Source organism: Semicossyphus pulcher, unplaced genomic scaffold (assembly GCF_022749685.1).
Source record: "Semicossyphus pulcher isolate SPU_LCO1_2020_fin unplaced genomic scaffold, fSemPul1.0.p SCAF_21, whole genome shotgun sequence".
Lineage (NCBI taxonomy): Eukaryota > Metazoa > Chordata > Actinopteri > Labriformes > Labridae > Semicossyphus > Semicossyphus pulcher.
Window position 1 is genome coordinate 783,675 of NW_027211695.1, and position 27,327 is coordinate 811,001.

The window sequence follows — 27,327 nt, forward strand, 5'->3', positions numbered from 1 at the left end:
GGTCACGTGGATGAGATGTGGGGTCTGGCCACACACCCCTCTCAGAACATCTTCCTCACCTGCGGTCACGACCGGCAGGTGTGTCTGTGGCACACCGAGGAGCACAAGCTGGACTGGAGCATCAGCCTGGAGGTAGGACTCCCTCTCCCTCTCCCTCTCCCTCTCCCTCTCCCTCTCCCTCTCCCTCTCTCTGAATGAACTGAACACAGATATACGCAGTGTGACGCTCACGCTCACTCCTCCTGTGTGTCTGACAGGAGTACGGGCTGTGTGCCGGGTTCTGTCCCAACGGGTCGGTGGTTTCAGTCGGACTCAACACGGGAAGGTAACACAGCACGAAGCCTCAGTGACACGTAGAGCGTCTGTGAGCCGAGACACAAGTTTACATGATGTACACATGCTGAAGGTTTAGCTTGAACGATCTCAGCTATCGTGCTCGATGTGAGTGTCGGTCTTTATTAGAGCCAGATGAATTCTCTTTGACCTGTCGCAGGTGGCTGGTTCTGGACCTGCTGACCCAGGAGGTGGTCTCTGAGTCGACTGACGGGAACGAGCAGCTGTCCGTCATGAGATACTCACCAGGTCAGACTTCCTTATCTACCTGTGTTCAGACAGGACGAGATGGTCGAGCTTTCTCACTTTATTTTTGTACCTGACTGTGATGTGATGAGAATGAAACCGTGTTTGACGACGCTGAATCATCAGCCTGCCGACATAAAACCAGACCCTGTGTTATGTTGTGTGACTCCCCTTTAAACAGCGCGAGTGTTGTGTTGTGTTTCAGACGGCAGCTTTCTGGCCGTCGGCTCTCATGATAACTTCATCTACATCTACACTGTGACGGAGAGCGGCCGGAGGTACGCTCGCTTCGGGAAATGTAACGTGAGTCATCAAATCCACGTCTGTGTGTCGTCTTTGTCTCAGTCTGACTGTGTGTTTGGTTTTATAGCTGCTAACGCTAACTGCTCATTTCCTCTGCTCCTTTAAAGTCTGCTGATTCACTTCTTATAGTCAACAGATCACAGCTAAATCTGTCTTTATTATGTAGATTAATCTAGTAATAATACAAATTATATAAAGTAAAATGTTACGATTCGGAGCGTGCAGAAAAAGCAAGACGTTGCAGCCAAAAAACAAAAAGAGAATATCATTATTATTACAAGTATATAATATATAACAGCGTCCTCATTGTCTCACTCTGCCTCTCGTCCAATCAGGGTCACTCCAGCTTCATAACGCACCTGGACTGGTCCAAAGACGGGAAGTACATCATGTCCAATTCAGGAGACTACGAGATCCTTTACTGTGAGGGAGCATTCAAACATTCAGACATCATTCATATCTACAGTTTCCTGTCTGCTGCTGTAATAATCAGTGTGTTAACAGGGTTAATAATGTGTGTGTGTGTGTGTGTGTGTGTGTGTGTGTGTGATCAGGGGACATCGCGGGGGGGTGTAAGCTGCTGAGGAATCGCTACGAGAGCAAAGACAGAGAGTGGGCATCTTACACCTGCGTGCTCGGCTTCCACGTCATGGGTGAGACACATGCAACATTTCTCTTCTTCTTCTACAGGTTAAATAAAGTCAGGTGGAGGACTGATGTTGTTGTGGTGGTGTTTAATATGAAGCCAGGTGTGTGACTGTGTCTGTTGGTGTTTCAGGTGTGTGGCTGGAGGGCTCGGACGGCACAGACATCAACGCTCTGTGTCGCTCTCACAGTGAGAGGATGGTCGCCGTGGCCGATGACTTCTGTAAAGTTCATCTCTTCCAGTACCCCTGTCCCAAACCAAAGGTAACACCTGTATACACACCACAATGACTTCATAATGCAGGTCAAACCTTCATGTTGACTTTGGCTGCCTTCTCGTGCAGAGCAAATATTCCTCTGTAACTGTTTCCTGCACGTAAAGAGGAAAAACCTGTTCAGGACTGACGTGTAGAGAGCTGCTCTCAGCTGCAGGAGAAAGTTGTCGTGCTGTGAAGGTGCTTTATGTAATATGACTATTTAGATCTCTATAATCTGAGGGGATCGCTGTGTTTACTGTCAGCAAACTGAGAAGAGAGGCAGCTTCTACATCCTCCAGGTCTCATTAACTGAGATGCACAAAAATTTCCTTTTTGGGAATCTTTATTTTTTGGTAAATGTTGGATAAAAAAATAAGTTCCTGACTTAGAAATTTATGTTAATGACTCCTCAAGTTACAAAAGCAAAGCTCAGGGACCCTACGCAGTAAAATGAAATATGTCATTTAATTGAATGACATTTTTAGATCTGGATAAGTATGAAAAACAAGACGAGAAAGCATGTAAAACGTATTTTACTAATCTATTGCCCATATTATGTTTTCTTCTGTTTATCACAGGGGTTACAGACAGGCTCAGATTGTTATTCTAAGTGTGTGACAACATGACAGAAAGGATCCCTACAGAGATAGACCTTTTTGTTACAGAGGAAGATGATTGTTTTAACCACACACAGACGTTACATCGCTCTCTGCACACACACCAGACTCCATTCAGAAAAACACTGATTTAAGCTCACAGGAAACAGCTGTTGGTCTGCTGCTTCCTCGATCAGTTAGCTTTTGTATGACTTTACATTGTTAGTTTTGATCCAACACATTATTTGTGTAACACACAATAACACAAACAAACTTACAGATAGAGGCAGCAGTAGAGCAGCAGCTCCTGTGTTCTGTGAGCTTAAATCAGTGTTTTTATGAATGGAGTCTGGTGTGTTTGCAGAGAGCGATGTAACGTCTGTGTGTGGTTAAAACAATCATCTTCCTCTGTAACAAAAAGGTCTATCTCTGTAGGGATCCTTTCTGTCATGTTGTCACACACTTAGAATAACAATCTGAGCCTGTCAGTGGAAACAGCAAGAACTTTTTCGTAGACGCACTCTGATTTAAAAACAAACAACTTCTATACTTGGGATATGAGAGCATCTGAGGAGCACCTGAACGCAGCATATTGATTTTCTTACTGTTGAACCTCCCCTTTCCTTCCTCTCCAGGCACCGAGCCACAAGTACGAGGGCCACGGCAGCCACGTCACCAACGTCTGCTTCACCCACAGTGACTCCCACCTGCTCTCTATGGGCGGGAAGGACACCTGCATCCTGCAGTGGAGCGTGATGGGAGGCGGGGTGGGGGGCAGCAGGGAGAGGCTGGCGTCGGCTTCGTCCACCTCCACCAGCTCTCCAGAACCTGCAACCGGCTAAAGAAGGACCCAGATCTGAACCTGGACGTGTTTACACAGACGGAGAGGAGCGTTAGCGAACAGATAGGCGTCCCTGAGCTGCCACTGCTACGTCAGTTTGTAACAGAACGTGTGGATGAATCGTCTCTCCTCTTTACACTCACACTCCTCTGTAATCGTGTTGTGAAACTGGACGCTGTGATTCCTCCCTGAACACAGAGTCTCTGGTTCTGTTGGCGACGGGGCGAGGATCATCAGGAGCGGTCGTGTGTGTTTGCTGGTACAGAACACGACTCGACTCCTGCAAAGACTTTTTTAATGAACATTTCTGCGTTTTGTTTATCAAACTTACCAAAGAGCTGCATCCTGATGTACGCCGCCGAGCCTATAAAGACGTTTTCATAATGTTTTTACATGTTTTAGTATTTTAAAGGGAATTCTGGTGTTTTTTGACCTGGGCCCTATTTTTACATATTTCAGGTCTAAATTACTGATAGGTACAAACAGTGTTTGAATGTCTCCAGCAGATGTGTTCATCCTGCAGCAGTGAAACAGGCTGTAATGGCTGCAACATAATCCTTGATGGGTCAAAGGTCGTCCACTAAAAGTTCTTGTTGTTTCCACTGACAGGCTCAGATTGTTCTTCTAAGTGTGTGACAACATGACAGAAAGGATCCCTACAGAGATAGACCTTTTTGTTACAGAGGAAGATGATTGTTTTAACCACACACAGACGTTACATCGCTCTCTGCACACACACCAGACTCCATTCAGAAAAACACTGATTTTCATGTTTAAAATGGTCGTTTCCGCTTTCCAACATGATGTTTGTATGACGTATAAGAACCGCACAAACCACCTAAGAGATGCAGCGGTAGACCAGCACCTCCTGTGTGCTGCAATGTAAAATTGCTGTTTTTCTGAATGGAGTCTGGTGTGTGTGCAGAGAGCGATGTAACGTCTGTGTGTGGTTAAAACAATCATCTTCCTCTGTAACAAAAAGGTCTATCTCTGTAGGGATCCTTTCTGTGATGTCGTCACACACTTAGAAGAACAATCTGAGCCTGTCAGTGGAAACAACAAGAACTTTTAGTGGACAGGGTTTAACTGACCTAAAGATTAATCATTTCCAGCTACTGGAGCTATTTTACAACCTTTTATAGCTGTTTGCTATTTAGACCTGAAAGTATTTAAGAATGTGGGCCAGGTTTAGAAATACAAGAATCCATCTTTTAACAGTGTTTGCTTGACATCTCAGCTAATACTGAAGCTGTTTTAATATTAATGTTTGCATTACTCAGACTGTGACGAACCTGATCCAACAAAATCATCTCTCTGCATTTCTGACTAATTAATTCCTTTTCAGATCAGTACTCCTGAAAATGATTACTTTAGTACATTTTATATATTTAAATGAACTTTGGGAATACTGTGATGTACCTGTAAACTCCCAATAAAGAACTGAAGACTGGAAAGTGTAATGTGTGTGAGGTGACACTAGGGGGCAGTGCTGCTCCAGGAGCTGCTGCATGTTCCCAGACCAGGACAGACTGAAGGGACCGGAAGATCCTGTTCAATTCAGTTCAGTCAATAAAACTCAGCTGCTAAATATCTCTTCACAGGACAAGGTAACAGGTAAGTTAGTCAATGGTTCCAGGATGCCCTCAACAGTGGTGGAAGCAGTACTCAGATCCTAAAGATAGTTCATTGTAATATTATTATTACTCATGTATTAACATGAAAGCATCTAGCTGTTTGAGGAGGAGACAGATTTACTAAATATCGAAAAGTAATGGATTATTTTAATTCATAGAAATGTGTTGTATTTTATGAACATGCCTCATATAGTGTGGTAAAAAATGCAATGTGAGATAAAGTGCTTTTTAAAGTGTCAAGTAGCATAAAGTCGCTGTCCTTCAAGGGGCCCCAGTATAGCCTGAATGTGAAGGGTCAGAGGTAAAGGAATGGCATTTCTGTAACACTACATTGTTTTAATTTTCTTCACATTTTGTTTTTATTGTCTTGTCTTTGCTCTTTTCTGTTCTGTAAGTTTTACCTTTTCTGTATAGAAGCCCATTTTCGGGCAGGGCAGCGATATTTACATGACACATTTCAAACACAGAGGAACCTCAGACGGCTTGACATACTCAAAAAAAGAGAATAAGAGGAAGAAACAGACGTTACATCGCTCTCTTCAAAGCAACCAGACTCCACCGACTAAAACAGTAATTTTACCTCACAGACACAGGAGCTGCTGGTCTACTGCTGCATTGATACATGAGTTTGTTTTAGTTATTGTGTAAATCTTTAAGTTTAAAACGGTAGTTTTGGTTGTAGAACATGATGTTTGTATGACACATAAGATCACAACAAACCAACCAATAGAGGCACCAGTAGACTACCATTTCCTGTGTTCCTGCAATATTAAATTACTGTTTTTGTCAATGGAGTCTGGTGGATTTGAAAGGGGTGATGTAAAAGTTGTTTCTAGTTAGAATACAATGAAATGTATTGATAAAAAATCAATTTAATTAAATAGAATACAGAAATAACCAAATGCAACAAAGGAAATTTTCATTTCATATTATCAGGAAGTGGGTTCATCTGTTTGCAGCAGAGTTTCTAAAACCAGATTAACCTTAAAGAAAAGGAAAATACACGGGGGAACGCTTTGGAGTGAAGAATATTTTCCTGGTTTGTCAAGATGATCAGACTTTATATTAAAAGTAATATTAAGTACAATTTCTGAATTATATAATACAATTATGATTTACTGGGTTACATATTCTTAAATTGTGCAATATTCAGTACGTACAATGGCATACATTTAAATATCGAATAGTTAATTTATGTTATAATAAAGATGGTTTAGGTTTTGACTTGGAGTCTTATGACTGACTAATTTTACTTTTGAAACTTTTATCTGCTGTAATAACAACCATACCTGACTTAAAGGTTCATAAGTTTAAATAGAGAAAATTGTCTTGCGTGTGACTTGGTATAATAAACTTTTCAATTTGGCTTAAGAATAAGACGGGGAATACTAGAAAAGATACTCAAATTAGACAATCTGACATGCAAAATCACCTTCTGATATAAAGTAGTTTCTTGTTGATTTCAGCGTTTTATTTTGAAGGGTGTATGTTTACATTCCCTGTTTCCTGCTTTTTGCTGATCTGACAATAACTCAACTCCCTTAACTCTGTGTTCATGTGTAATATGTGCTAACTGCATATTTAAACCTTATTTTATACATAATCTGTTGGTCTCATGGGAATCACTTTTAAGCCGCTGTAAGTTAAACACTTGTAGATTAAATGTTTTATATGACTTTTTATTTCTTATTATTCTTATAATTAACAGTTTGTTGATTAAACCAGGGCGAGTAATAAAGTTAATTGTGTGATACCGGAGATTGTCGATAATGTCCGAAGATGACGATTTGCGCACGAACGAAGGGGGCCAGTGAGTGTGTGTTTTGTGTGTGTGTGCTGAACTGAGCGGAGGTGAAGAAGAGGAGGATGAAGCTGGGAGCGGAGGATGGGAGGAAGAGTGGAGTAAGATACAGGCTAGCTGTGAGTGAATGAGTGAGTGAGTGAGGAAGAGGAGAGGAAGGTCGTCTGAGGGACCGAAAACAAAGACTTGGAATTTTTGGGGATAACCTCCGGAACATTACAAACGGAAAGTTTCAACTTTTTACCCGCCACAGCTCGGCTCGCAGTGCCCGGAGCCGGCTTTGTTTCACGGCGGGGGTGTCTACGATAAATGAAGGAATAAAATAGATCCCCATCGACCTTTTTCTGCCCGAGCGGGGAATTACCCGGGACTGCTTTTCTAAAGGTGACGAGAGAATGGCGGCCAATATGTACCGAGTGGGAGGTAAGGAATGTTTAATATTTTTAAGACACCCCCTACAACGTGATTGTTCGTTTCGACAGCTAGTTGGCTAGCTAGCCGCTAGCTGTCTGTGCGGCTAGCCGCTAACTAATGCTAGCTCTTTGCTAGCGTCTGTACGTGCGTTCACTCTTTATTAGAGGAACGTCAAATCTATTAAAACATCCAACAATGTAATCTGACTCACACTGCTCAAATATTAATAACTCTAACGTTATGACTTTGTACTAAGTTGTGATTACCCGGAAGCGATCCTGTGCACATATAATACACCAAGCAGTGTTCATTTATAGAAAATATCAACTTTTACAACAGATTTGCGTGATATCCAGACTAGTTTCCTTGACCAAAATACGTTACCCCGCCGCGGGCTGCTGATGAGCACCGTGCACCGGTTGAAAGTTGATACTTAATTCAAAATAAAAGCTGTCTAGTGGATACTAGAGTTTGCAGAATAGCCTATATATAAAGTTGCAAGTAAGCGAAGCAACCGTAATTTATTGGCGGTCGGTATGTAACGTCCTGGAAGTTAACACAATGCTGCTTAGCTTTAGCCGCTAGCTGTCTGTTCGGTTAGAAGCTAACTAATGCTAGCTCTTAGCTAGCATCCGTTCACTCTTTACTAGAGGGACGTCAAATCTATTAAAACATCCAACAATGTAGAAACTCAGCCAGTGGGTATATGTAATAAACCCCAGCGTTATGACTTAGTTTATAGACAGCTGTTATTACCCGGAAGCATTCTTTCTTGAATATAGTACGTTACGTTGCAATAATTCAATGAAGATATCAACTTCACAACCGATTTCAGACATAGTTTCCTTCACCATAGTACGTTACCCCACCGCGGGCGGACTGAGCAAAGTGAACCGACTATATAACTGGTTATTTAATTTATAATAAAAGCAGCCTGGTGGAAACTAGAGTTTGCTGAATTATATCTGTGGCTGCAAGGAGGCAAAGTAACCGAAATGTGTAAATATGGTACCGTCCTGGAATTGACCACAGTGCTAGTTAGCATTAGCTCCTATCTTTTCAGAGGTCAGCATCCAACATATACTACCAGCGTCTGTCGTACTTTGCTCGAGGTGGTGGGCTAGCCTTGTCGGTGCAGCGGGTTAATTTCATTGTCGCCTCCGCCATATCACACCGTATGCAATGGGTAGCGTTAGCCGTGCGAGCTAACTTTGATTGCTAAGTTTTGTTAGCTTAGCGGTAGCTACGTACTGTATATGTTAACAGTCGCGATTACTAGTGGAAAAACAAGCAAATAAGTGTTTATTTTTCTACGAGTTACGACTTCGTTTTGTAATTTAGCTAACAGTAAGAAACACTTGCAGGGAAAACACACAATTTAGCGCTTAATTCCTGAAAAAACTGAACTAAGTTAGCTAACTTGCTACTAGTTGGACTTCTCATATCATGCACTGTTACTACTTTGCCACTGGAAGGAATCGCAGCATCTTAGCGATATTAAATTTGAATAAATATTTAACATTAATGTACACAAAATAAATAGCAGCTGCCTTTTGAAATGGTAAAATATATATATTTTCACCTCACTCATTTCGCTAACACTTAATTTCCAATCATGGGAATTTAGTCATCATTAAATGAGAGAAAAATGAAACGCCGGTTGAGACTAACAGCTATAGTTCCTCTCCTGTTTTTTCCTCCCCGCTTCATTGATCTCTCCATAAGTACAAGTGTACCTGTGCTTCACTGTGTGTCGTTTCGGTGCTTGTGAGCGCCGTGTATTGTCTCTGGGCTTTGATAGTGATGTTAGGACTTGGTGTACCTTTTTTGAGCATGGTGTTGTGGCTGCAGGGATGGCTGGACAGACAGTGGGACAGGCTTATCGCTGTGTAAGGTCATACATCAGTGTGTGGACTATGTAGGTCATACTGATTTAACTCTAATGTGTAATATGCAGCATGCATATAACTGTGCGTATTGTTAATACTCTGTTTGGTCGAATAGTGTAGTAAAGAATGTATGCAGTGTAAATGTTTGCTTTGTTTTTGCATTGTGCATCTTTGTCAGTTTGTGCACTGGTTAGTATGATGCTGTAATGAGTGGAAGTTACAGACTGATAGATAATCAGGTCATTATTAAGGTGTTGATTATTTTTCTTTAAAAAATGCTGAAACGAATTATAGAATTTTAAAATGTATTTGATATTTGACTAATTGATAAATGGTTGCAGCTCTTGTAGTTTTTAGGCTTATGTGACTGTACCTTTGTTTACATTGACCTCTGACCTGTACTTTTTCTTAATTGATTCCTTTCTGGTCTTGTGGTTTTTCTGGTTACAAATGAACTCCATATCCCATCAGCTGCACACTTGCACAGTCTAATGGTGTGTGTGACGACTGTTGTCCAGTGCGCACTTTAAAGTTATGTGTTTGACCTGGAAGAAGCCGGAGTGTTTTGGTGTGTATCTTGTGTGTACAGTCAACAGTCCAGATCCAGTCTGCTGCTCTGTGGCTGCTCAGACCTCCGGGGTCTCCCAGGCAGAGTTGTTCTTTTTGCCGGCTGCTGGGTCATGTGTGTTTGGTGGATTTTCCACAGCAGGAAAGCAGCGTGATGGAGCAATTAAACTGCTAGCGTGTGATGCTAAATCTAGCCATATAATTTAGCAACGAGCATATGATTATGTAATGAGTCAGAAATGTATTTTTAAGTAGCCCACACAGCAGCAAGGTTAACAAGTTGTTTGGTTGTGTAATGCAGAAATAATAATTAAGAAATGTATCTGCTAATGGAAGTGTTGTTAACCTGTCCATGCATTCAGCGCTCAGTAAGGATGCATGTATTTGCAGCTGGTGCAGGCGGTTCCGTACGAACAGGCGCCTGTATCATCAGTCGTCCAGAAGCACACAGTGTTCAGCCTGCATGTAAGATCATTATCTTCCCCAGAGATTAGTCAAAGGGCTTCCTCCTCTTCATTCACCCTCAAGCAGCCTTCACACTGCGCCACTCCAGCCGCGTACGTCCACAACAAACACACACAGCTGCCTCAGTGCACACACTCTTTTTATAGATCCTCCTTTCAACCCACTGACACTTAAATCTGTACATTAACATAAAACCCTTTCAAAGGCAATGTGATTATGGCGGATGCAAGCCTTAGCGGAGGTGTGTGTGTGTGATTTGAACCCTCAAGTCCAGTGTTTTTTTCCTGGATTATTGATCCATCAGTCCCCCCTTAGTTCTGCTGGAACAGGATCAGTGTTTAATTTGTCCCACCAGGCTGGATTATAAACGAATATAACCTCCTCCTTCCTCCATCACTGTGTCTTTTGAGCTAGAATTAGTCATGTCAGGCACATGAGAGTGCAGATCCCCTCTTGGTGCTTCTGCCCGTGTTATGTAATGTGCTGCTGTTGTGTTCCTTCGCTGTGAACAAGGAGGTGATGCCTCTGTGCTCGGGCTCCCCGTCACTGTGCTAAGTAGAGCAAGAAATCCTCTCTCCGTCTGAATTCTCCTCTCTCCGTCTGAATCCTCCTCTCCCCGTCTCTGCTCGTGGTGAAGCATCAGAAGTCCTCCTGAGGCTCGGTGTCCCTGCTCGTGGGAGGACCAGATGGAGCCTGACGTGGAGCTGTGAGAGCTGCATCAAACGGCACAACAGAAGCTCTGTGTCTGTGATAATGACTGGCAGGTTCCATCAATATGGTGTTTAAAGGCTGAAGTCTCTATTAAAGCTGTCAGCAGCTGGTGCTGTGAGCACGTAATCATTAAATCTCAACATATTTACTAAAAGTCATAAAAACAACCAAGTAATTACACTTTAAAAGTACAACGCCCTCTTTTTAGTGCTTTGCATAAATTACTGACTGATGTGCATAAAATGAGACTAACAGTACACATCCAGCCTGGTCCTCCTGCAGTGTGTGAGCGCCTCACGGTTTAATGTGAGGCTGTTTGAAGGTGCTGATTCGTATATGGGCGGAGTGTGTGTTTCTTGTTAAGCTGTTAAATGATAGTATACTGATTTTCAACACCTTTGATTGACATTGACCTTTGCACCCTAGCATTTTCATATTACATAAATGCATTTTTTCATATGTGACAAATATCTCAAATGTTATTTGTTTTTTGTGGAATATTTGTCGCGTATTAAAGGACCCTTGTTTAGGATTTCTTCACTTATAGAGCTGCAACAATTCTTTCTGACCATCGCTTAATCGGTTTAAGTATTTCTTTAAGAAAAAAAGCTTTTCTGATCCCAGATTGATATTTTCTGCTTCCTCTGTAGACGTGCCTGTTATAGTTGAGCTGAAGTTAGTTGAAGAAAAGAGTCTGAGTTGACCAAGCTTTCAAAGTTCTGCTACTTTGGATGTGCCTGACAAAGTGTTGAAAACGAGCCGCAGCTAGCCTCATCTTGTTTCTAACGTAAAGGTTTTACAGATTATTGTTGACTCTGAAAATCAAAATGACACAAACTCTCAGCTGTCCGTTGTAGACACTGGCCCCTTTTACTCTGCCAGGTCAAGGCGGGATTATTACACCTCTGTTACGCCTCGTCTTTCATGTAAAGCGCACGGAGGCAGAATGGTGGGGCGAAATCGTTCATTGTAAAAGGCGGCATAACGGCAGAGCTTCGTTACGACGCGGAGGCGGAACCGCAGAGTGTAGAAAGGGTTAATGAAATAAGACATGAGGGACACTGACCAATATCTGTCTTAGGTTTGACAAATATTACTTTATAATCGAGGTGACATTTGGTGATTGTTCAAACAATAACATTGGCTGGTTTCTGTTTTGTAAATGAAAAGTTGGCTGTTGAAATGAGGCAGGTGGAGCTTCTCAGTTAACATGCAGCTTCTCAGGTGAGAAGTGTTTCTGTACGGGCTGAGCCGGAGCTATCTGGTGGACGACTTGAGTCAGCAGTTAGAGGTGGAGTCAGGTGACCTTTCACCTTGTTACGCAGGTGTCATTTCCCCCTGGCTGAGATGTGATCACACTATAAGCCCAGCCATCTGTCATCCACTCTGTGTGTTTACATGAGTTTTTCTGTTCCTGATAAAACAGGAAAATATGCACGCATTTATCACATAGTGTCAAAACAGGATTCACCTTTTCACCACACCTGTGAGGCTCCAGGTCTCCTCTGCCCTTTCCCTTCCACTTCCCCGTCTCTGATACAGTCAGCTGTGTAAAGAGGAGTCATAAGGAAGTCCTTCTACTCGTACGCCTGCTTCATCCTCACTGGGATTCGCCTCCTTGTAGCCGGCGTGTGGAGCTCTGATGTTAGGATTTGTGTTGTGTTTTTAAAGTGAAGGTTGAATTCTCTGCAGGCTGCTGGCTCATCTCACCGTCATGCTGCTCTCAGCCTGCCTGCTGCTGACCTCTTGACCTTTAGAGAAGTCTCCTAAGCTTCTCCAGAAAACAGACTCATAAAATATATTTTAAAAGCAAACTGTGGATGAGAGTGAAAATGAGAAATGAAACATGTTGGTCACAGGAGAGCTAAACACAGCTACATGCTAACACTGTTAACACTGTGCAGTAACTATCCGTGCACGATACGAACCATCACTTCTCACCTCTAACTTACAAATTGAATCGGTGTGCAGCCCGATCGAGAGCTTTCCTGGAGCTCACGTTACACCAGTCCACTTACCGAGCTGGCAGAGTCTGGCTGAGTTCACAGCGTCACACTGCTGCACAGACGGGCTTCAGTTAGAGCTGTGTGTCAGGCTGAAGGGTTTCTGTCCACCAGGTGAGCCAAATGTGTGCGGCTCTGCCAAATGCAGCAGAGAGTGTGCAGGAACAGAACCCGAGCTGGTGTCTGTCCGAGGAGGATTAACCTGCTGCTGTGTGTCCAATGTGATCTGATTTTAATGTGATGTTTTTTCTTTGCTTTGCAGATTATGTGTACTTTGAAAACTCCTCCAGCAACCCGTACATGATCCGCAGAATAGAAGAGCTCAACAAGGTGGGTTTTCTGATCCTGTTAAACTGTTGGATTTCATGTGCACCATAACCAGACTGTGTGTTTAAGCTCATATCATCAACACAGACAACTGTGGATCAGCTGGTGTGTTAACCCTTACAGTGCTGAGATAGAAATGGTCGACAGTCTGAACAACCCAAATTAAAAGGTTATTTAAGTCGATGAAACGTAATAATTGATGACATTTTATCCATTTCCATCCAATGTTGCTAAATAAACAAACAAAACATATTTATCCAAAAGTAATTCTGTATGTAAAAACATGAACGCACGGAGGCGTAAAGGTGGGGCGAAGTCGTTCCACCTCTGAGCCGGCATCAGAGGAGAAACGGCGTCTGTGTAAACAGCAGGCGTGACACACAGAGGCGACTTTACACCGGCGTTGCTTGGTCCGATGTAAAACGGCGAAAGCTGCCTGACGGCGGAGCTTCGTTGCGGCGCTGAGGAGGAACCGCAGAGTAAAAAGGGCTTGTGTGTCACCTGCCTGTAAACCGTAAACAAGCATGTGACCCTGCTGCCGTCACATCATGTCAGCGGGATGATCGAGGCAGACGCTCGGTTACGTGAGGTGGCATATAAGTGAGAGCATTCCCGTTATCGACAGCACCTCGTCCCGATGCTGGTGAGTGCTGTTGCTACATAAACGTGCCGTGTTTCCTTTTAGAGGCTACACCTGCAGCACACACACGGCGTGAGGTTGTGTGTGCTGACTTTTTACACTGCAGTAAGGTAGAGTCGTGAAATCCTCAACGAACGTTCAACTAGCTGATGTAAAAGGAGGGAATCCTCTGCTTTAACACAAACAATGATCAGATCCAGCAGGATCATGCAGACATTAATCAGCCAGGTTTCTGTGTCCTCCTGCAGCCAGTGTTTTTTTGACCATGTTTGACACGGCAACGTGAGGACATCAACAAATATGCAACGCAATAATGCAAAAGATTTACCTTTACTTCACAGCAATTAAGGCTAATAAATCATACATCAGGTTCCTGTCAACATCCTGTACACACACACACACACACACACACACACACACACAGCGTCTCCTGGCCTGTGTTGGTAAACTGCGGCCGATGGATGACAGGACACTGGTACAGGAGCCTCTTATATAACAGCAGCAGCAGCATATGACACAGGCTTGTTTCCCAGTCAAAGGATTAAGCTCATTTATGTAACACTCTTACTTTGAAGGGCTTGTGCTGAGCACCAGGAGGACTGCAGCGTCCTGAGTGCTAATGGCTGCTCAGCACAATGAATGGAGAGTCAGACAGAGAGATGCGGGCCGGTGTGCAGAGGGAGGCAGAGAGTGCGTGCTGCTGCTTTCTGTCAGCGTACGATCACAGTCGGTCCGGCCAGAATGAAATCCATCATCACATTAACTGTGGAGGATTCAGTTCCAGGACTGTGGAAGTGATTTGATAACATTATGTTAAGAGGAGAGAGCAGAGCAAAGACCATATAAACCGTCACATGCTAACTACAGTGAGCTGTGTGATGGAGAAATACACCATCACCGGGCCGCTGTGCCTCTGATGTTACTTCCTGTTTTAGAGTAAGTTCTTAATATCCTATTACTATGGCAAACAGATAGACCTTCTAGCACTTCTGAGTGGGAAGAACAGATGTGGATGTCTTGTCTCCAGACACCCCCGATCTGACCTCGCTGCAGCTCCCGCTCAGGCCTCCGCTTACAGCCGACCTCCCGTTAGCTCCCTCCATGTCTCCCTCGTCCCCCGAGTCTGAGCTGCTGTAAACCAACATGATTCTGTTTCCTTCCTGCGGTCTGAAGCTCGCATGCAAGCTGTGTTGACCCCAACATCTCCCCAGTGCTCCAGGCACTTACTTAGCTAACTAGCTAATGTTAGCAATAGCATGTAAACGATCTCTCCATCAGGAACATCACAGCGTTTAGAAAGAGCATTTTAACCGCACAATTTGATCCACTTTCACCACAATCAGTCAATTACCAGTGAGGCCGTCCTCCAGAAACACTCTAATGAAGTTCATGAACTTTGACCTTGACTCAATGGTGGTAAATAGAAATAATGTCCCTCAGTGTGGCTAACTAACATCGGCTAGTTGTGGGCACCGTGCTGGGACTTTCATACAGTATGAGGGAACACGTGGGTGACAGCTGTTGGAGGGATATCTTAAAAGGACCAGCTGTGTGCAGCAGCACATTGGCTTCTCTTGTTAAAGTGTCATAATCCATTTATAACATTTGTGAAGGGATTTTTTTCACTTTTTGACCTGCACCATTATGAATTTAGGACTTTTATTTTGAAGCTTTTCAGTCTGCTTGATCTGTTCTCTGATTGTACAAATGTAAAGGTTCGACTTTATTCTCAGCACTGAACAAAAGATTGAAAGATGGGCTCAATAAATTCTCCTTTCTTTCTTTTTCTTAAATTAAGTTCTAATCTCAAAGGTCTCACTTTTCTTTGGCGACAGCTTTGATGATAAACAGTAAATGCGGTCGGAACAATTTAACCAGACGTCCACGGTCGGCTCCGGTTGTAACTCTTGATTTTCCTGGCTGACGGTCGCTTTCCTTTTCAGACTGTTTGCTTCATCTGAGCGTCGAGTTTGTTTCTTCTTCTTTGGATTTTCACTTCTTGTTGAAGTTGTATCTGTAGTCATCCATCTTTTCTTTGTTTGTTCAGCCATAGTAGATTACCGTTTACTCACAACACTTGCAGAGAGCGGAAAAGCAGCCGCTTAGCTCCGCCTACCCTCTCTGGCAGACCAACCACTGCTGGCTGATGGAAAACGTGTCACTAACTGGGCGCCGCCACAGACACCCAGCCCATAATAATACTATATACTGCAGATGAAAGGCTTTCATCAGTGGGCCATAGGCTCAGTCACCATGTGTTACCTCATTCAGAGAGAGAGAGAGACTTACAGACATTTATTTACATGAACATCTTCAGATTAAATCTTTGGGTTGTAAGAATCTTACAAACAGCACGCTGAAGTGACTTTTACAGTCACCAGCTGGACACCCTGTTCAGTCTGCATGGAGTTAAAGTTGGACACCTCCGAAGGAGAAGATGCTTCAGAGCTATGTGGCTCTATCTGAACAAAAACAGCTTCTAACACTAGTTTTCAGACGTGTCAAACAGCTGTCATCTATGTCCCCCTTTCAGTGTTTCAAATAGACCCGCTAACAAAACAGAACATTTATTAACGCTGTGATAAGAATAAATAAGAATGCTGTTTCACAGTTTGAGCTTTATCAAAGATAAACGCTGTTACATGAATGATTATGTTTTTATTCATTTTAAGGATATGCTCAGTTTATTTAGTTTAGCATCAACAGTTATTAGCTGGGATGATTAGAAAGTTTCCATATGATGAAAGATTATTAAAACGACTCTCCGCACAAAGCAAAGAACACAGACGGTGCTCGCTGTATGCGTTGTTGCTTGTACGATTAGTGAGTGTTTGGTGCAGATATGATGGAGTCACAGGCTGCATCTGCTGATAATTGTGATGGATTTTACCTCATATTTATTTTGGCTTGTACAAATAATATGCAAAGGATCGGTCCAGATAAAAAGCAGAACCGAAATGAACGATGTGTAAAAGATGTCTGCTGGTGCTCTGATGAACTCTGAGTGAATGTAACACGTCAAACTGTTGACAGACGGAGAAATAACCTGTTAGATTATATAATTAATAATGATGCTGAAGTGTAACCTCTGCCTCTCCTCTCACAGACGGCCAATGGGAACGTGGAGGCGAAGGTGGTGTGTCTGTTCAGGAGGCGAGACATCTCAGGAAACCTCAACACACTGGCTGACAGCAACGCCAGTGAGTCCTGAACCTGCTCTTTGTTTTCCACTCTGTGAGAGCTGCTGCGATTCGGCTCGCTGCCTTTTAATGAAGCCGCTGCTCTTTGTGTTTCTCATAAAGGCTCAAAGCTCCTCTTCAGCTTTCATGGGCTAAAATACAGCAGAGCTGATGTGAGAGAAAGTAACACCATCAGTGCTGTCTGAGGCTCAGGGCTGATGGAGGAAGGGAGCAGTTACAGGGACATGTTACATAGGCTTTAAAATCTGCTTCTACTGCTTCTATTAGAATCCACAAATATGCTGTGTGGACTAATTCTGCTCACAGGTGTGGACACACTGTGGTCGGATTAGTTGCTTTTTGTCAGCTTTCTTTAGATGATGCTTGGTCCGAGTCCTGAGATCTAAAGTCTCTGCTTGTTTTAGTCATATTTATTCATCCTGGAGACATTGTGGTTCGTTCAGGCCCCGTGTCCACAGGGCGCTCGGGTGAAGCGCTAGTGCGGTGAGAGAAAAGAGTGGTGGGTTTTGTTTCTATGACAACAATAAGTTTAACTTAGCACACAGCTAACAACAAGCTTACAGCGCGTAGGGCGATAAAAGCACAACACTTAGCAGCAACATGTAGCGTCCGGCCGATCTGCTCCCACAAACGGGCTTTTCGGTCTCTATCGTCTCTGCTGTTTGTTTGTCATATGTACAGCTCCGACAGAAACGGCCAAAACAAGTTGCTCCTCCATGTTTGGTGGTAACCAGGGTGATGAGAGGCGCCCCATCTGATTGGTTGCGATATATCGGCGCCTTTCTGAAAAGAGATTTTCAACTCGAAGCGCTCAGAGCGGCCGCACAAAAAAGACGCTGGCGCTCAGAAAAGGCACTTTGTGGACACAGGGCCTTAGTCAACTGAAACATTAGTCTTTAGGAGATAAGTCATCGTTTTGGACATATTTGTCTATTTTTAGTCAAGACAAAAAGACGGCAATTAAATCAAACTTTAAAAAAAAAACAGATTTTATGTAAAGACCTGGATGTTGGCCTCCCTTAAACCAGGGTGTTTCACTCAGGTGGGTTTGGGTTTGCAGGATGTAGCAGTGCACGCTTCTGCTCTGTTGTAAATCTAAAAGTCTGTCTAAAGAACTGATCAACTGTCAGGTAACTTTACTTTGAAAATCTGCAGGAAGTCTGGTGTCGGTTGCAGCCGTGCAGCAGTAGAGCTACAAGTTTCAACAAAAAAGACAAAGAACAAACAGAATGATGTGTGTGTGTGAAGTCACAGTCAGGCTGCAGGTTCACACAAAGATCAGGAAACACTTGAGATCACAGCTTAGATACAGGAAGTGATGAGACGACACAATGAGAGAGAGAGAACATGTTTTGAGGGAGTTGCTCAGGGATAAAGATGGCGCCCATTGAGTCCAATAAAAACAGTACACCAGAAAAGTTTCTTAATTCTGGGTCCAATGCTGAGTTCTGAAGTGTAGCTCTGTTAGCGTGTCGCTGCTGCTGCTTCAGATTGAAGGTTTGAGAGTGCAGAGTGTATTTAGAGATGGTTCTGTGACAGTGGTGACTCAGAGATCTGACAGCGCTCGGTAAACTCTGTAAAGACTCAGAAACAAACCGCTCAGCGAGCAGCTCGTCGCTGCAGCCGGTCAAAGTGACGGTTAATGTTGTCACTTTCACCGGCCATGTGTCAATAATTAATGTTAATCATGTGGGTAACTTGATGACACAACTAATTTAATCTTGGCTGTTGTCTCGACTCAGCGCTCTCTGCAGCCCAGCCAAAGATCATCTATGAGAGACGACCTACCACTCTGTGACAGCACCGTAAAACAAAACTTAGATCACACTGTGTCGGTGTCTGGAGCTGCTTTTTTAATCGTTTCGAGTCATTTACAGGCTAAAACATAATAATAATATCAAGCAGATTTATTTGTAGTATTCTCAGTATGTGGTGTCTGCCGTGCCCCCCCCACCCCAGCCTGATCCAGCCTATCAGCTCCGTCTCCTGCTGCCTTGTGTGATCAGAGAGCCGTGGAGGTGGAGGTGGTGGGATGGTGCTAATAGCATTCAGACTGCTGAAGCCTGATCACATTCACTCATTACCCCCACCCTGATACCAGAACCAATCCCCTCCCTCCTCCTGCCCGCAGTGCTCAAGACAAAGACGTCTTCACACACACACACACACACACACACACACACACACACACACACACCTCAAGATGGATGCATCTTTGCAGCTTCTTTCCTCATGCAGCTTCACACACATGCTAGGTGTTAGCTCGCTGGTCATTTGCGGAAACGTCTAAGACTAAAAATATTCATTATATTTGAATCACGTGCTGGAAGCCCTGCAGCCTCTTATGTGTTTATTCTTTTATGACGTCAAACAAACATGACTCATTTCTTTAGATTCTCTTTCGTTTCGTACGGTGTCACCTCTGTCTGAGACAGGTGATGATGATGAGTCGTTATTTATTAGTTTCACCACACAGACGCTCACAGGAGCCCTAAACACATATGTGACCGTTTTATTGTGAGCACGTTGTCACACAGCAACACAAAACAATTTGTGTTTGCAGACTGATAAACTGTAGAGGGCAGGGTTTCCCACACATTTTTTTCATCCGTCTGAGAGAACGACGCCATCCGCGATTGATTAACTAGCAATCGCCCCTCGCTCTAGCCCCTCCCCTACCTGTTCGTTCTGCTATCGTGGGAGGTTTCACCTACTGAAAGTTGTTCTGCAAAGACCAGGTAGACCATTTTTGTGCCGACAGGTACAGCTGGCCCTTTCCCCCGGCTCCCACCACGAGTATATTTCAGTCGGTGGGAAACACTGACGCCCTCATGCTTCTGGAAGTGGTTCAGTTTGCAGCGTCTGACTCAGAGCAAACCACTGTCCGGTGTCGGGCTGCACGATAGATCGCAATTTCATCGTCACATCGATATGAACACGCACAGTAAACACGTCTCAAGAGGCTGCATTAATTGTGATAAATAAAACATTCCCCTCCACATACGAACATTTGATGGATCAGAGGGAGCCCTGGACACACGGAGCGTGCATTCGAACCATTGTCGCACCAGCTATTTGTCAGCTTTTCTCAGAAAGAGTCGTGTTCATTTCTTGGCAATTACGAGCCTCGCTCACAGATGGCAAACAAAAACATATCGCTTTAGCTGTTTGGAAATCATTTACATTCAAGAGGGACGACCTGTTAAAAGCACGGGCACTTTGTTAAACCGACATAGTTTAATTTTTTTATTTGAATATGGCACGTCACATAGTCATCTCAGTATTGAAAGGTGTTATCACACATTGCAGATTGTCCTCCTACGTGCAGGTCGAGTGTAAAGCTTGTTGCAACCAAAAGCAGCAGCACCTCAAATAGAAGAAGTTTGTGCTGCTGCAGCCTGAAAACACGTGCTAACAAGTGGCTAACATTAGCAGCGTCATATTGTAAATTAGAAGTGTTTTAAAAAACAGATTTTAATTGAATTCCTGTCAGAATGAACATAATAAAGGTTCCTAACAGAGCCTGGTCCTGCCGAGTGTTCTGGTCTGATCAGGTCCCGTCCTGCATGTGTGATACATGTACCTGCTTCCTCTTTGCTGCGGCTCATCTGCACTAAACCTTCATTTATCTGACTCATTTTTTTAATTAATGATCTCCTCCTCTTCCTCCTCCGTATACACGCAAATACACACACGCATGCAAACACACACACAGTTTTCTGTGCAGAACAAAAGGCCCTTGATCTGTCCCCGAGGGCCACGGCACACCAAGGGTTAATCTGACTCGCCTTGTGTCTGTCGCTCCTTTTTTGTGTGTGTGGTTTTGTCTTATGTGTGTGCATGTGAGTGTGTGTGTGGAGGGAGTTGGGGATACATGTTGTGGGGGGGGATGGGCGCCTCAGGTTTGGTACACAGGGTTTCCTACTTTGTCTGGCAGGGACTAGCCGGACAGGGGAGGAGGAAGAGGAGGAGGAGGAGGGGGGTTAGAGAGGTTAACAGAAAAGGGGTGTGGCCTAAGGTCCCGTCCCTCTCGCTCACTATCTCTCTGCGTGTCGCTCTCTCTCTTGCCCTCACTGACAGGGTTTCCTGTGGCTGAGTGCAGGGGCGGAGTCCACGGAGATGGAGCAGTCTAGTCCCGCCCCTCCTGCTCGCAACAAATTACTCACCCGCCTGAAATTAGGAATGCGCAATCTAGTGGCCAAACACACACACACACACACACACACACACACACACACACACACACACACACACACACACACGGAGCTGCCCATGGGTTCATTTTTTTCAGAGCTGTTATTGGCAGAAAGCTGGGGTCACATGGTGATCTGAAACAATGTTTTACAGTGAGTCCATTAATAAGTGTGTCTGTGGGCCTGTGCACTGTAGCGGATGGCAAAGATCAAGTGCACTGTGTGAAGTCAAATGTTTCTTGCACAAGTCTTTCAGGGTAATTCTGGTGTTTTTACACCTGGGCCTTGTCTTTACATATTTTGAGGTCAAAATCACCGAAAGGTAGAAAAAGTTTTTGGGTAACTGCAAAGACGTCCCTGCAGACAAACCGCTCCAGATCAAAGGTCGTCCACTAACAGTTCTTGTTGTTTCCACTGACAGGCTCAGCTTGTTCTTCTAAGTGTGTGACAACATGACAGAAAGGATCCCTACAGAGATAGACCTTTTTGTTACAGAGGAAGATGATTGTTTTAACCACACACAGACGTTACATCGCTCTCTGCACACACACCAGACTCCATTCAGAAAAACACTGATTTAACCTCACAGAACATGTTAGTTGCTTGTCTACCGCGGTGAGGTTTTTTGTGTTATAGTGTGACTTCGGTGTTTGAACTGGCTTGTGACGCTCCAACACAACATTTGTTTAACACACAATAACATAAAAAAATGAACCGATAGAGGCAGCAGAAGACCAGCAACTCCCATGTTCTGCAAGGTAAAATTGCCATTTTTCTGAATGGAGTCTGGTGGTACTTAAACTAGCCCGCATGCATGAAGCTGCAGCCGCTACAGCCTGTTGCAGAGCTGCCTGCTGAGGCATTTCCAAAACTCTTTGTATCAATTAGTCGTTTGGACCCCAAATATGTGCAAGAAAAAAAAAAGGTCCAAATTTAAAAAATCCCCTTGAGCACTAACCTGATCATGTGATGACCTTTGAACTGTAATGAAATGTTTTACAGAGGATGTTAACGGCTGCAACAGAAAGCAAAAGCAAATGAAAACATGAACTCAGACGGAACATTAAAATATAAACGTCATGTACGGAGGTTTAAAGCCATAACACCAGACACAAACAGGCAGCCTCTTTATCCTGTTCCTCATTAGGGCTGCAAAGTGATTGTTTCAGTATCGACATCCCGATGTGAGCAAAAGGTCACCATTCAAAAAGGAAAATGATCTGTGACACACTGGTCTTCCACTGTGTGAGGTTTGATGCAGAAGGAAACGTGCAGCGCTCTCAGTGTGCACAACTCATTTACACAGAAGTGTTAGATGATGGTGAATAACACAAGAAACGAGTCGCCTCACCTTTACTCTCTACATTTGTCCATACAGGTATCAGAATCGCTGGAAAAGGGTTGCACCAAGTGTGTACTGTAAACTATTGGACCCTTATCAGCACACACACACACACACACACACACACACACACACACACATTGGTAGATAAAGTTTTGACACGGAGTGAACTAACAAATGATAACGAATCAATATTTCTGTGAGAGACGCAAAAGAGGGCGAGAGAGAGAAATGTCTGCGATGAGGGGAACAACCTTCAGAGCAGCGTGACCACCAGGGGGCGTGTGCACGTAAACTGTGTGCATAAATAACTTTAATTCAGCCTGCTGTCAACATAATAACTTTTAGCTTTTTAGACCTCGAAGCAAACGAGACATCACTAACTCTGTTTGTGTTTGCAGAAGAGTTCGAGGAGGAGTCGAAGCAGCCGTCGCTGTCTGAACAACAGAAACACCAGCTCAAGCACAGAGAACTCTTCCTGTCCCGACAGTTCGAATCTCTACCTGCTACTCACATACGGTACGTGTTTCTAACAGGAGCTCCTGTCACAGCTGCAGCTCGCCTGACACACACACACACACACACACCTGACACACACACACAAACCTGACACACACACACACACACCTGACACACACACACACACAAACCTGACAGACACACACACAAACCTGACACACACACACACACACCTGACACACACACACACACAAACCTGACAGACACACACACACACACCTGACAGACACACACACAAACCTGACACACGCACACACACACCTGACACACACAGTAAGAGGAGAAGTGAATGAACAGACACGTTTACAGGGCTGCAACTAGCAACTCTCTTGACGGTTGACTGATAATCATTGATTATTGAAAGGATTCATCGGATAATATTTGTCCCCGTGAGCCTGTAGAGAACCTGTACGTTTGTCTGAGACGTCCTCTCTGTGTCTCCTCAGGGGGAAATGTAACGTCACCCTCCTCAATGAAACAGACATGTTGGCCGGATACCTGGACAAAGAGGTACGACACCGCCCGTTCTTCTGTCTGCAGGGAAAACAAATGATGTGTGTGAATTTAAAAAGCAGCTGTAACCTTTATAACCTGTGTGTTCTGTGCAGGACTGTTTCTTCTACTCGCTGGTGTTCGACCCGGTCCAGAAGACGCTGCTGGCGGATCAGGGCGAGATCCGGGTGGGCTCCAAGTACCAGGCGGAGATCCCCGACAAGCTAGCAGAGGGTGAGATGGAGCTTTCAGTCACTGTTTACATCTATTCAGCAGAAGAAATGAAGCAGAAACGGAACACTTAAACCTGGTTCTGTCTCGTCTCTCAGGTGAATCAGACACCCGGGTCCAGGAGAAGCTGGAGACCAAAGTGTGGGACCCCGACAACCAGCTCAAAGACCCCCAGATCGACCAGTTTCTGGTGGTGGCGAGGTAATGACCCCGAGGATCTGTCACCTTCTCTCTTTAATGTGATGTTATTTATAGTAACAGGGACAGAGTAAAAACACAGGGTTCTAACCTGCTGGAGTTAGCAAGAAGGCTAATCTTACATCTCGAGTCCCTTAGGCAGGTAACAAACATCACAGGTGAAGATGCAAAAATAAAGATAAGTTATAAATACGTGTTGTAACGTGTTTAATCTACAAACTCTACAGGAGGTTTGTTTTTGGAGGGAATCGTCCTGCTGCTCTCCACTGAGTGCATGAGCCAAATGCTCCCCCTAGTGGTCATGTACAGAACAGCCAGCAGTGAACACAGAGCCCTGTGAGCAGGATGTTTCTGTTGGATGTTTCAGGTCAGTGATAAACGTGTGTGTGTTTGTTTCAGAGCTGTGGGGACGTTCGCTCGCGCTCTGGACTGCAGCAGCTCCATCCGTCAGCCGAGCCTCCACATGAGTGCAGCTGCAGCCTCCAGAGACATCACGCTGGTGAGGATACTCTCTGTGTCTGTGTGTGCATGTGTGCTGATGTTTCCTACTGGATTGATCCAATTATGCCCCAAAATGTCAAGAAGATGATCTCTGCATGCTGTGTTTGAGAAGTGACTAATGAAACCTGATTGCACTGTGATGTATAACAAGTGTAGCTCAGTACAACATCCTCCTGAAGCTTCGGGTTCACTCTCTTTAATCTGATCTGTTACTGGAGACAAGCAACAGTGTGCAGTACGTGAGGGAGGCAAAGCACACAGCTAATACGACAGCCTAAATCTAGAGCTTGGTTTAAGTCCAGTGGAAATGAAATGATGTCCGTCTCTCTGCCCTCAGTTCCACGCGATGGACACGCTGCAGAAGAACGACTACGACCTGGCCAAGGCCATGTCCACGCTGGTCCCTCAGGGGGGGCCGGTGCTCTGCAGGGACGAGATGGAGGAGTGGAGCGCCTCGGAGGCCATGCTGTTTGAGGAGGCGCTGGAGAAGTACGGCAAAGACTTCAACGACATTCGCCAGGACTTTGTAAGCTCCTCTTCCCCTCGTACAGGATCTGTGTTAAAAGCTGATTAATGGGAGTGTTGATGCTTTACACGTTTTCTTCTTCTCCCTCAGCTGCCCTGGAAGTCTCTCGCCAGCGTGGTTCAGTTTTACTACATGTGGAAGACTACAGACCGCTACATCCAACAGGTACGTCTGCAGTGAGACACACAGCAGCATGAAGCTCTTAAAGATTCAGTCTGACTGCATGTTCCCTTTTCTTCTGTCAGAAACGACTAAAGGCAGCCGAGGCAGACAGCAAGCTGAAGCAGGTGTACATCCCCACATAGTGAGTATATCTGTAACCCGCCTCTCAAGCAACCTTTATTAAGGTCAAAGTTCAGTCAGAATAACTCTCTGCTCTCTCCTCAGCACCAAACCCAACCCAAACCAGATCATGGTGCCGGGCAGTAAACCCGGGATGAACGGGGCCGCAGGCTTCCAGAAGGGACTCAGCTGTGAGGGCTGCCACAGTAAGTACACGTCTTTTTAAGAACTTCTGTTTTTGTTGGAGCTGGTCGGGTTCTGAGACACCTCCGCCTGCCCACCGGTGACCAGCAGGTTCATACAAAGAGGTGTTAACAGTACGTCTTCCTCCCACCCCTCAGCGGCCCAGTCTCCTCAGTGGTACGCCTGGGGGCCGTCCAACATGCAGTGCAGACTGTGCGCCTCCTGCTGGATCTACTGGAAGAAGTACGGAGGCCTGAAGACCCCCACACAGCTAGAGGGCGCTGCTCGAGCTGGCTCTGTAAGCCTCTACTGTCTCATCTCACATGAAGTGTTGTTTTTTTATCAAAGAAGTAGAAGTCAGTGTTTCTGCTGCGTCCTCATGGTGTCCCTTCTTCCAGGAGTCAGGCCCCCGCGGTCACATGACCCGCCAGGAGGTCCAGGGTCTGTCTCCGTTCACCCGTAACGAGGGGCGAGCCAAGCTGCTGGCCAAGAACCGGCAGACGTTCATCCTGCAGACCACCAAGCTGACCCGCATCGCCCGGCGGGTGTGTGAGGACATCCTGCAGCCTCGCCGCGCTGCACGCCGGCCCTACGCCTCCATCAACGCCAACGCCGTCAAGGCCGAGTGTACGTACACACACACACACACACACACACACACACACACACACACACACACACAATGAATGTTTTTCATGATCAGCCTGAAGGTGTGTTGAATAACAGGTCTGGTCCTTGTGCGTCCTCAGGTATGATCCGGCTGCCCAAAGCCACTAAAACTCCTATGAAGAGCAAAGTGGTGCCTCGACCGTCTCTGGCCACCATCGTGAAGGATCTAGGTGAGAAGGCGTCATGTGACATCACTTCCTGATCCGTCTTTCCTCCACTGTGATTGGTTGTTGAGTTGTGTTGTTGTTGGGTCTCTGCAGCCATCTCTGCTCCTCTGAAACTGAAGGCGTCTCGAGGACCGTCGACTCCCATTAATAGGAACCAGGCCAGCCAGCCGCGGGTGGGGCAAAGCCTGCTGGGAAAGAGAGGCTTCGATAGCGTCAGTACACAAACAGACACACACACACACACACACACACGTTTACTATGTGTTTTTCATGTCTGCATTTTGAACACATTTCAACCCTCCTGCAGCTCCTCATGTCTGATTGCCTCTCCTGCTCTCTCATTGGCTCACAGGCTTCAGGGGTGCCCTACCCAGCCAATGGGAGGCCGTACACTTCAGGTATGAGGACCACCTCTCAGTCGGTCATCAAGAGGCAGAAGGTCAGCCAGGGGGAGGCTCCAAACCCGGTGGTGTTTGTGGCTACAAAAGACACCAGGTGTGTTTTACTGTTCCTGTCATCACGCAGCACCAGACTCCATTCACAAAAACAGTCATTTAACTAGCAGAAAACGGGAGTTGCTAATCTACCACCGCCACAATCAGTTAGTTTGTTTGTGTTACACAAATATTGTGTTGGATCGGAACTAACCATTTATAACAACAGAGGCACACAGGAGCGCAAACAAACTACGCAATCGAGGCAGCAGCAGAACAGCAGCTCCTGTCTGCTGTGAGCTTAAATCAGTGTTTTTCTGAATGGAGTCTGGTGTGTTTGCAGAGAGCGATGTAACGTCTGTGTGTGGTTAAAACAATCATCTTCCTCTGTAACAAAAAGGTCTATCTCTGTAGGGATCCTTTCTGTCATGTTGTCACACACTTAGAAGAACAATCTGAGCCTGTCAGTGGAAACACCTTGTTGTATATATTCGTCATTTAGACCCATAAATATGTAAAAATCGTTGTGGTCCTCTCCTCCGTCAGGGCTCTGAGGAAACACCTGACTCAGTCTGAGATGCGTCGGGCAGCGAGGAAGCCTCACCTCCTCGTCCGGATCAAGCTGCCCCCTCCCCCCCGCCCCCTGGCCATGCCCCTGCTCCCCTCCAGCACCAGCGAACCCATCGTCCTGGAGGACTGAAGACTGAGGAAGGACGAA

General features: G+C 45.0%; 2 protein-coding genes across 3 annotated transcripts in view; both read left to right on the plus strand.

The window, feature by feature from the left end:
* Nucleotides 1-3,820, plus strand: part of eml3 (EMAP like 3) — a 40,229-nt gene extending 36,409 nt beyond the window's left edge. The window contains exons 17-24 of the mRNA XM_069672190.1: nucleotides 1-132; nucleotides 258-325; nucleotides 494-582; nucleotides 785-882; nucleotides 1,218-1,305; nucleotides 1,437-1,535; nucleotides 1,661-1,791; nucleotides 3,016-3,820. Coding sequence (XP_069528291.1) covers nucleotides 1-132; nucleotides 258-325; nucleotides 494-582; nucleotides 785-882; nucleotides 1,218-1,305; nucleotides 1,437-1,535; nucleotides 1,661-1,791; nucleotides 3,016-3,222 — 912 coding nt within the window. The 3' untranslated portion in view covers nucleotides 3,223-3,820. The remainder of the gene's footprint in view (nucleotides 133-257; nucleotides 326-493; nucleotides 583-784; nucleotides 883-1,217; nucleotides 1,306-1,436; nucleotides 1,536-1,660; nucleotides 1,792-3,015) is intronic.
* Nucleotides 3,821-6,696: 2,876 nt separating this feature from the next.
* On the plus strand, nucleotides 6,697-27,327 carry mta2 (metastasis associated 1 family, member 2). 2 transcript variants are annotated; one of them, XM_069671975.1, is made up of 18 exons: nucleotides 6,697-7,079; nucleotides 12,968-13,035; nucleotides 16,779-16,872; nucleotides 22,809-22,926; nucleotides 23,373-23,436; nucleotides 23,535-23,652; nucleotides 23,748-23,850; nucleotides 24,247-24,346; nucleotides 24,686-24,874; nucleotides 24,965-25,039; nucleotides 25,120-25,178; nucleotides 25,262-25,362; nucleotides 25,498-25,637; nucleotides 25,738-25,966; nucleotides 26,089-26,178; nucleotides 26,269-26,387; nucleotides 26,528-26,670; nucleotides 27,156-27,327. In XM_069671975.1, exons 1-18 carry the CDS (start codon nucleotides 7,052-7,054, stop codon nucleotides 27,307-27,309), a joined length of 1,992 nt encoding a protein of 663 aa, XP_069528076.1. In that variant the 5' UTR covers nucleotides 6,697-7,051; the 3' UTR covers nucleotides 27,310-27,327. The 2 variants fall into 2 exon arrangements, with proteins under 2 accessions (XP_069528076.1, XP_069528078.1); XM_069671977.1 differs by having other exon boundaries at nucleotides 7,058-7,079; nucleotides 23,408-23,436.

Coding starts and splice junctions, on each gene's coding strand:
- mta2 (XM_069671975.1), top strand. CDS start 7,052: ATGGCGGCCAATATGTACCGAGTGGGAG. Junction 7,080..12,967: donor CAATATGTACCGAGTGGGAG/GTAAGGAATGTT, acceptor TTTGCTTTGCAG/ATTATGTGTACTTTGAAAAC. Junction 16,873..22,808: donor ACTGGCTGACAGCAACGCCA/GTGAGTCCTGAA, acceptor TTGTGTTTGCAG/AAGAGTTCGAGGAGGAGTCG.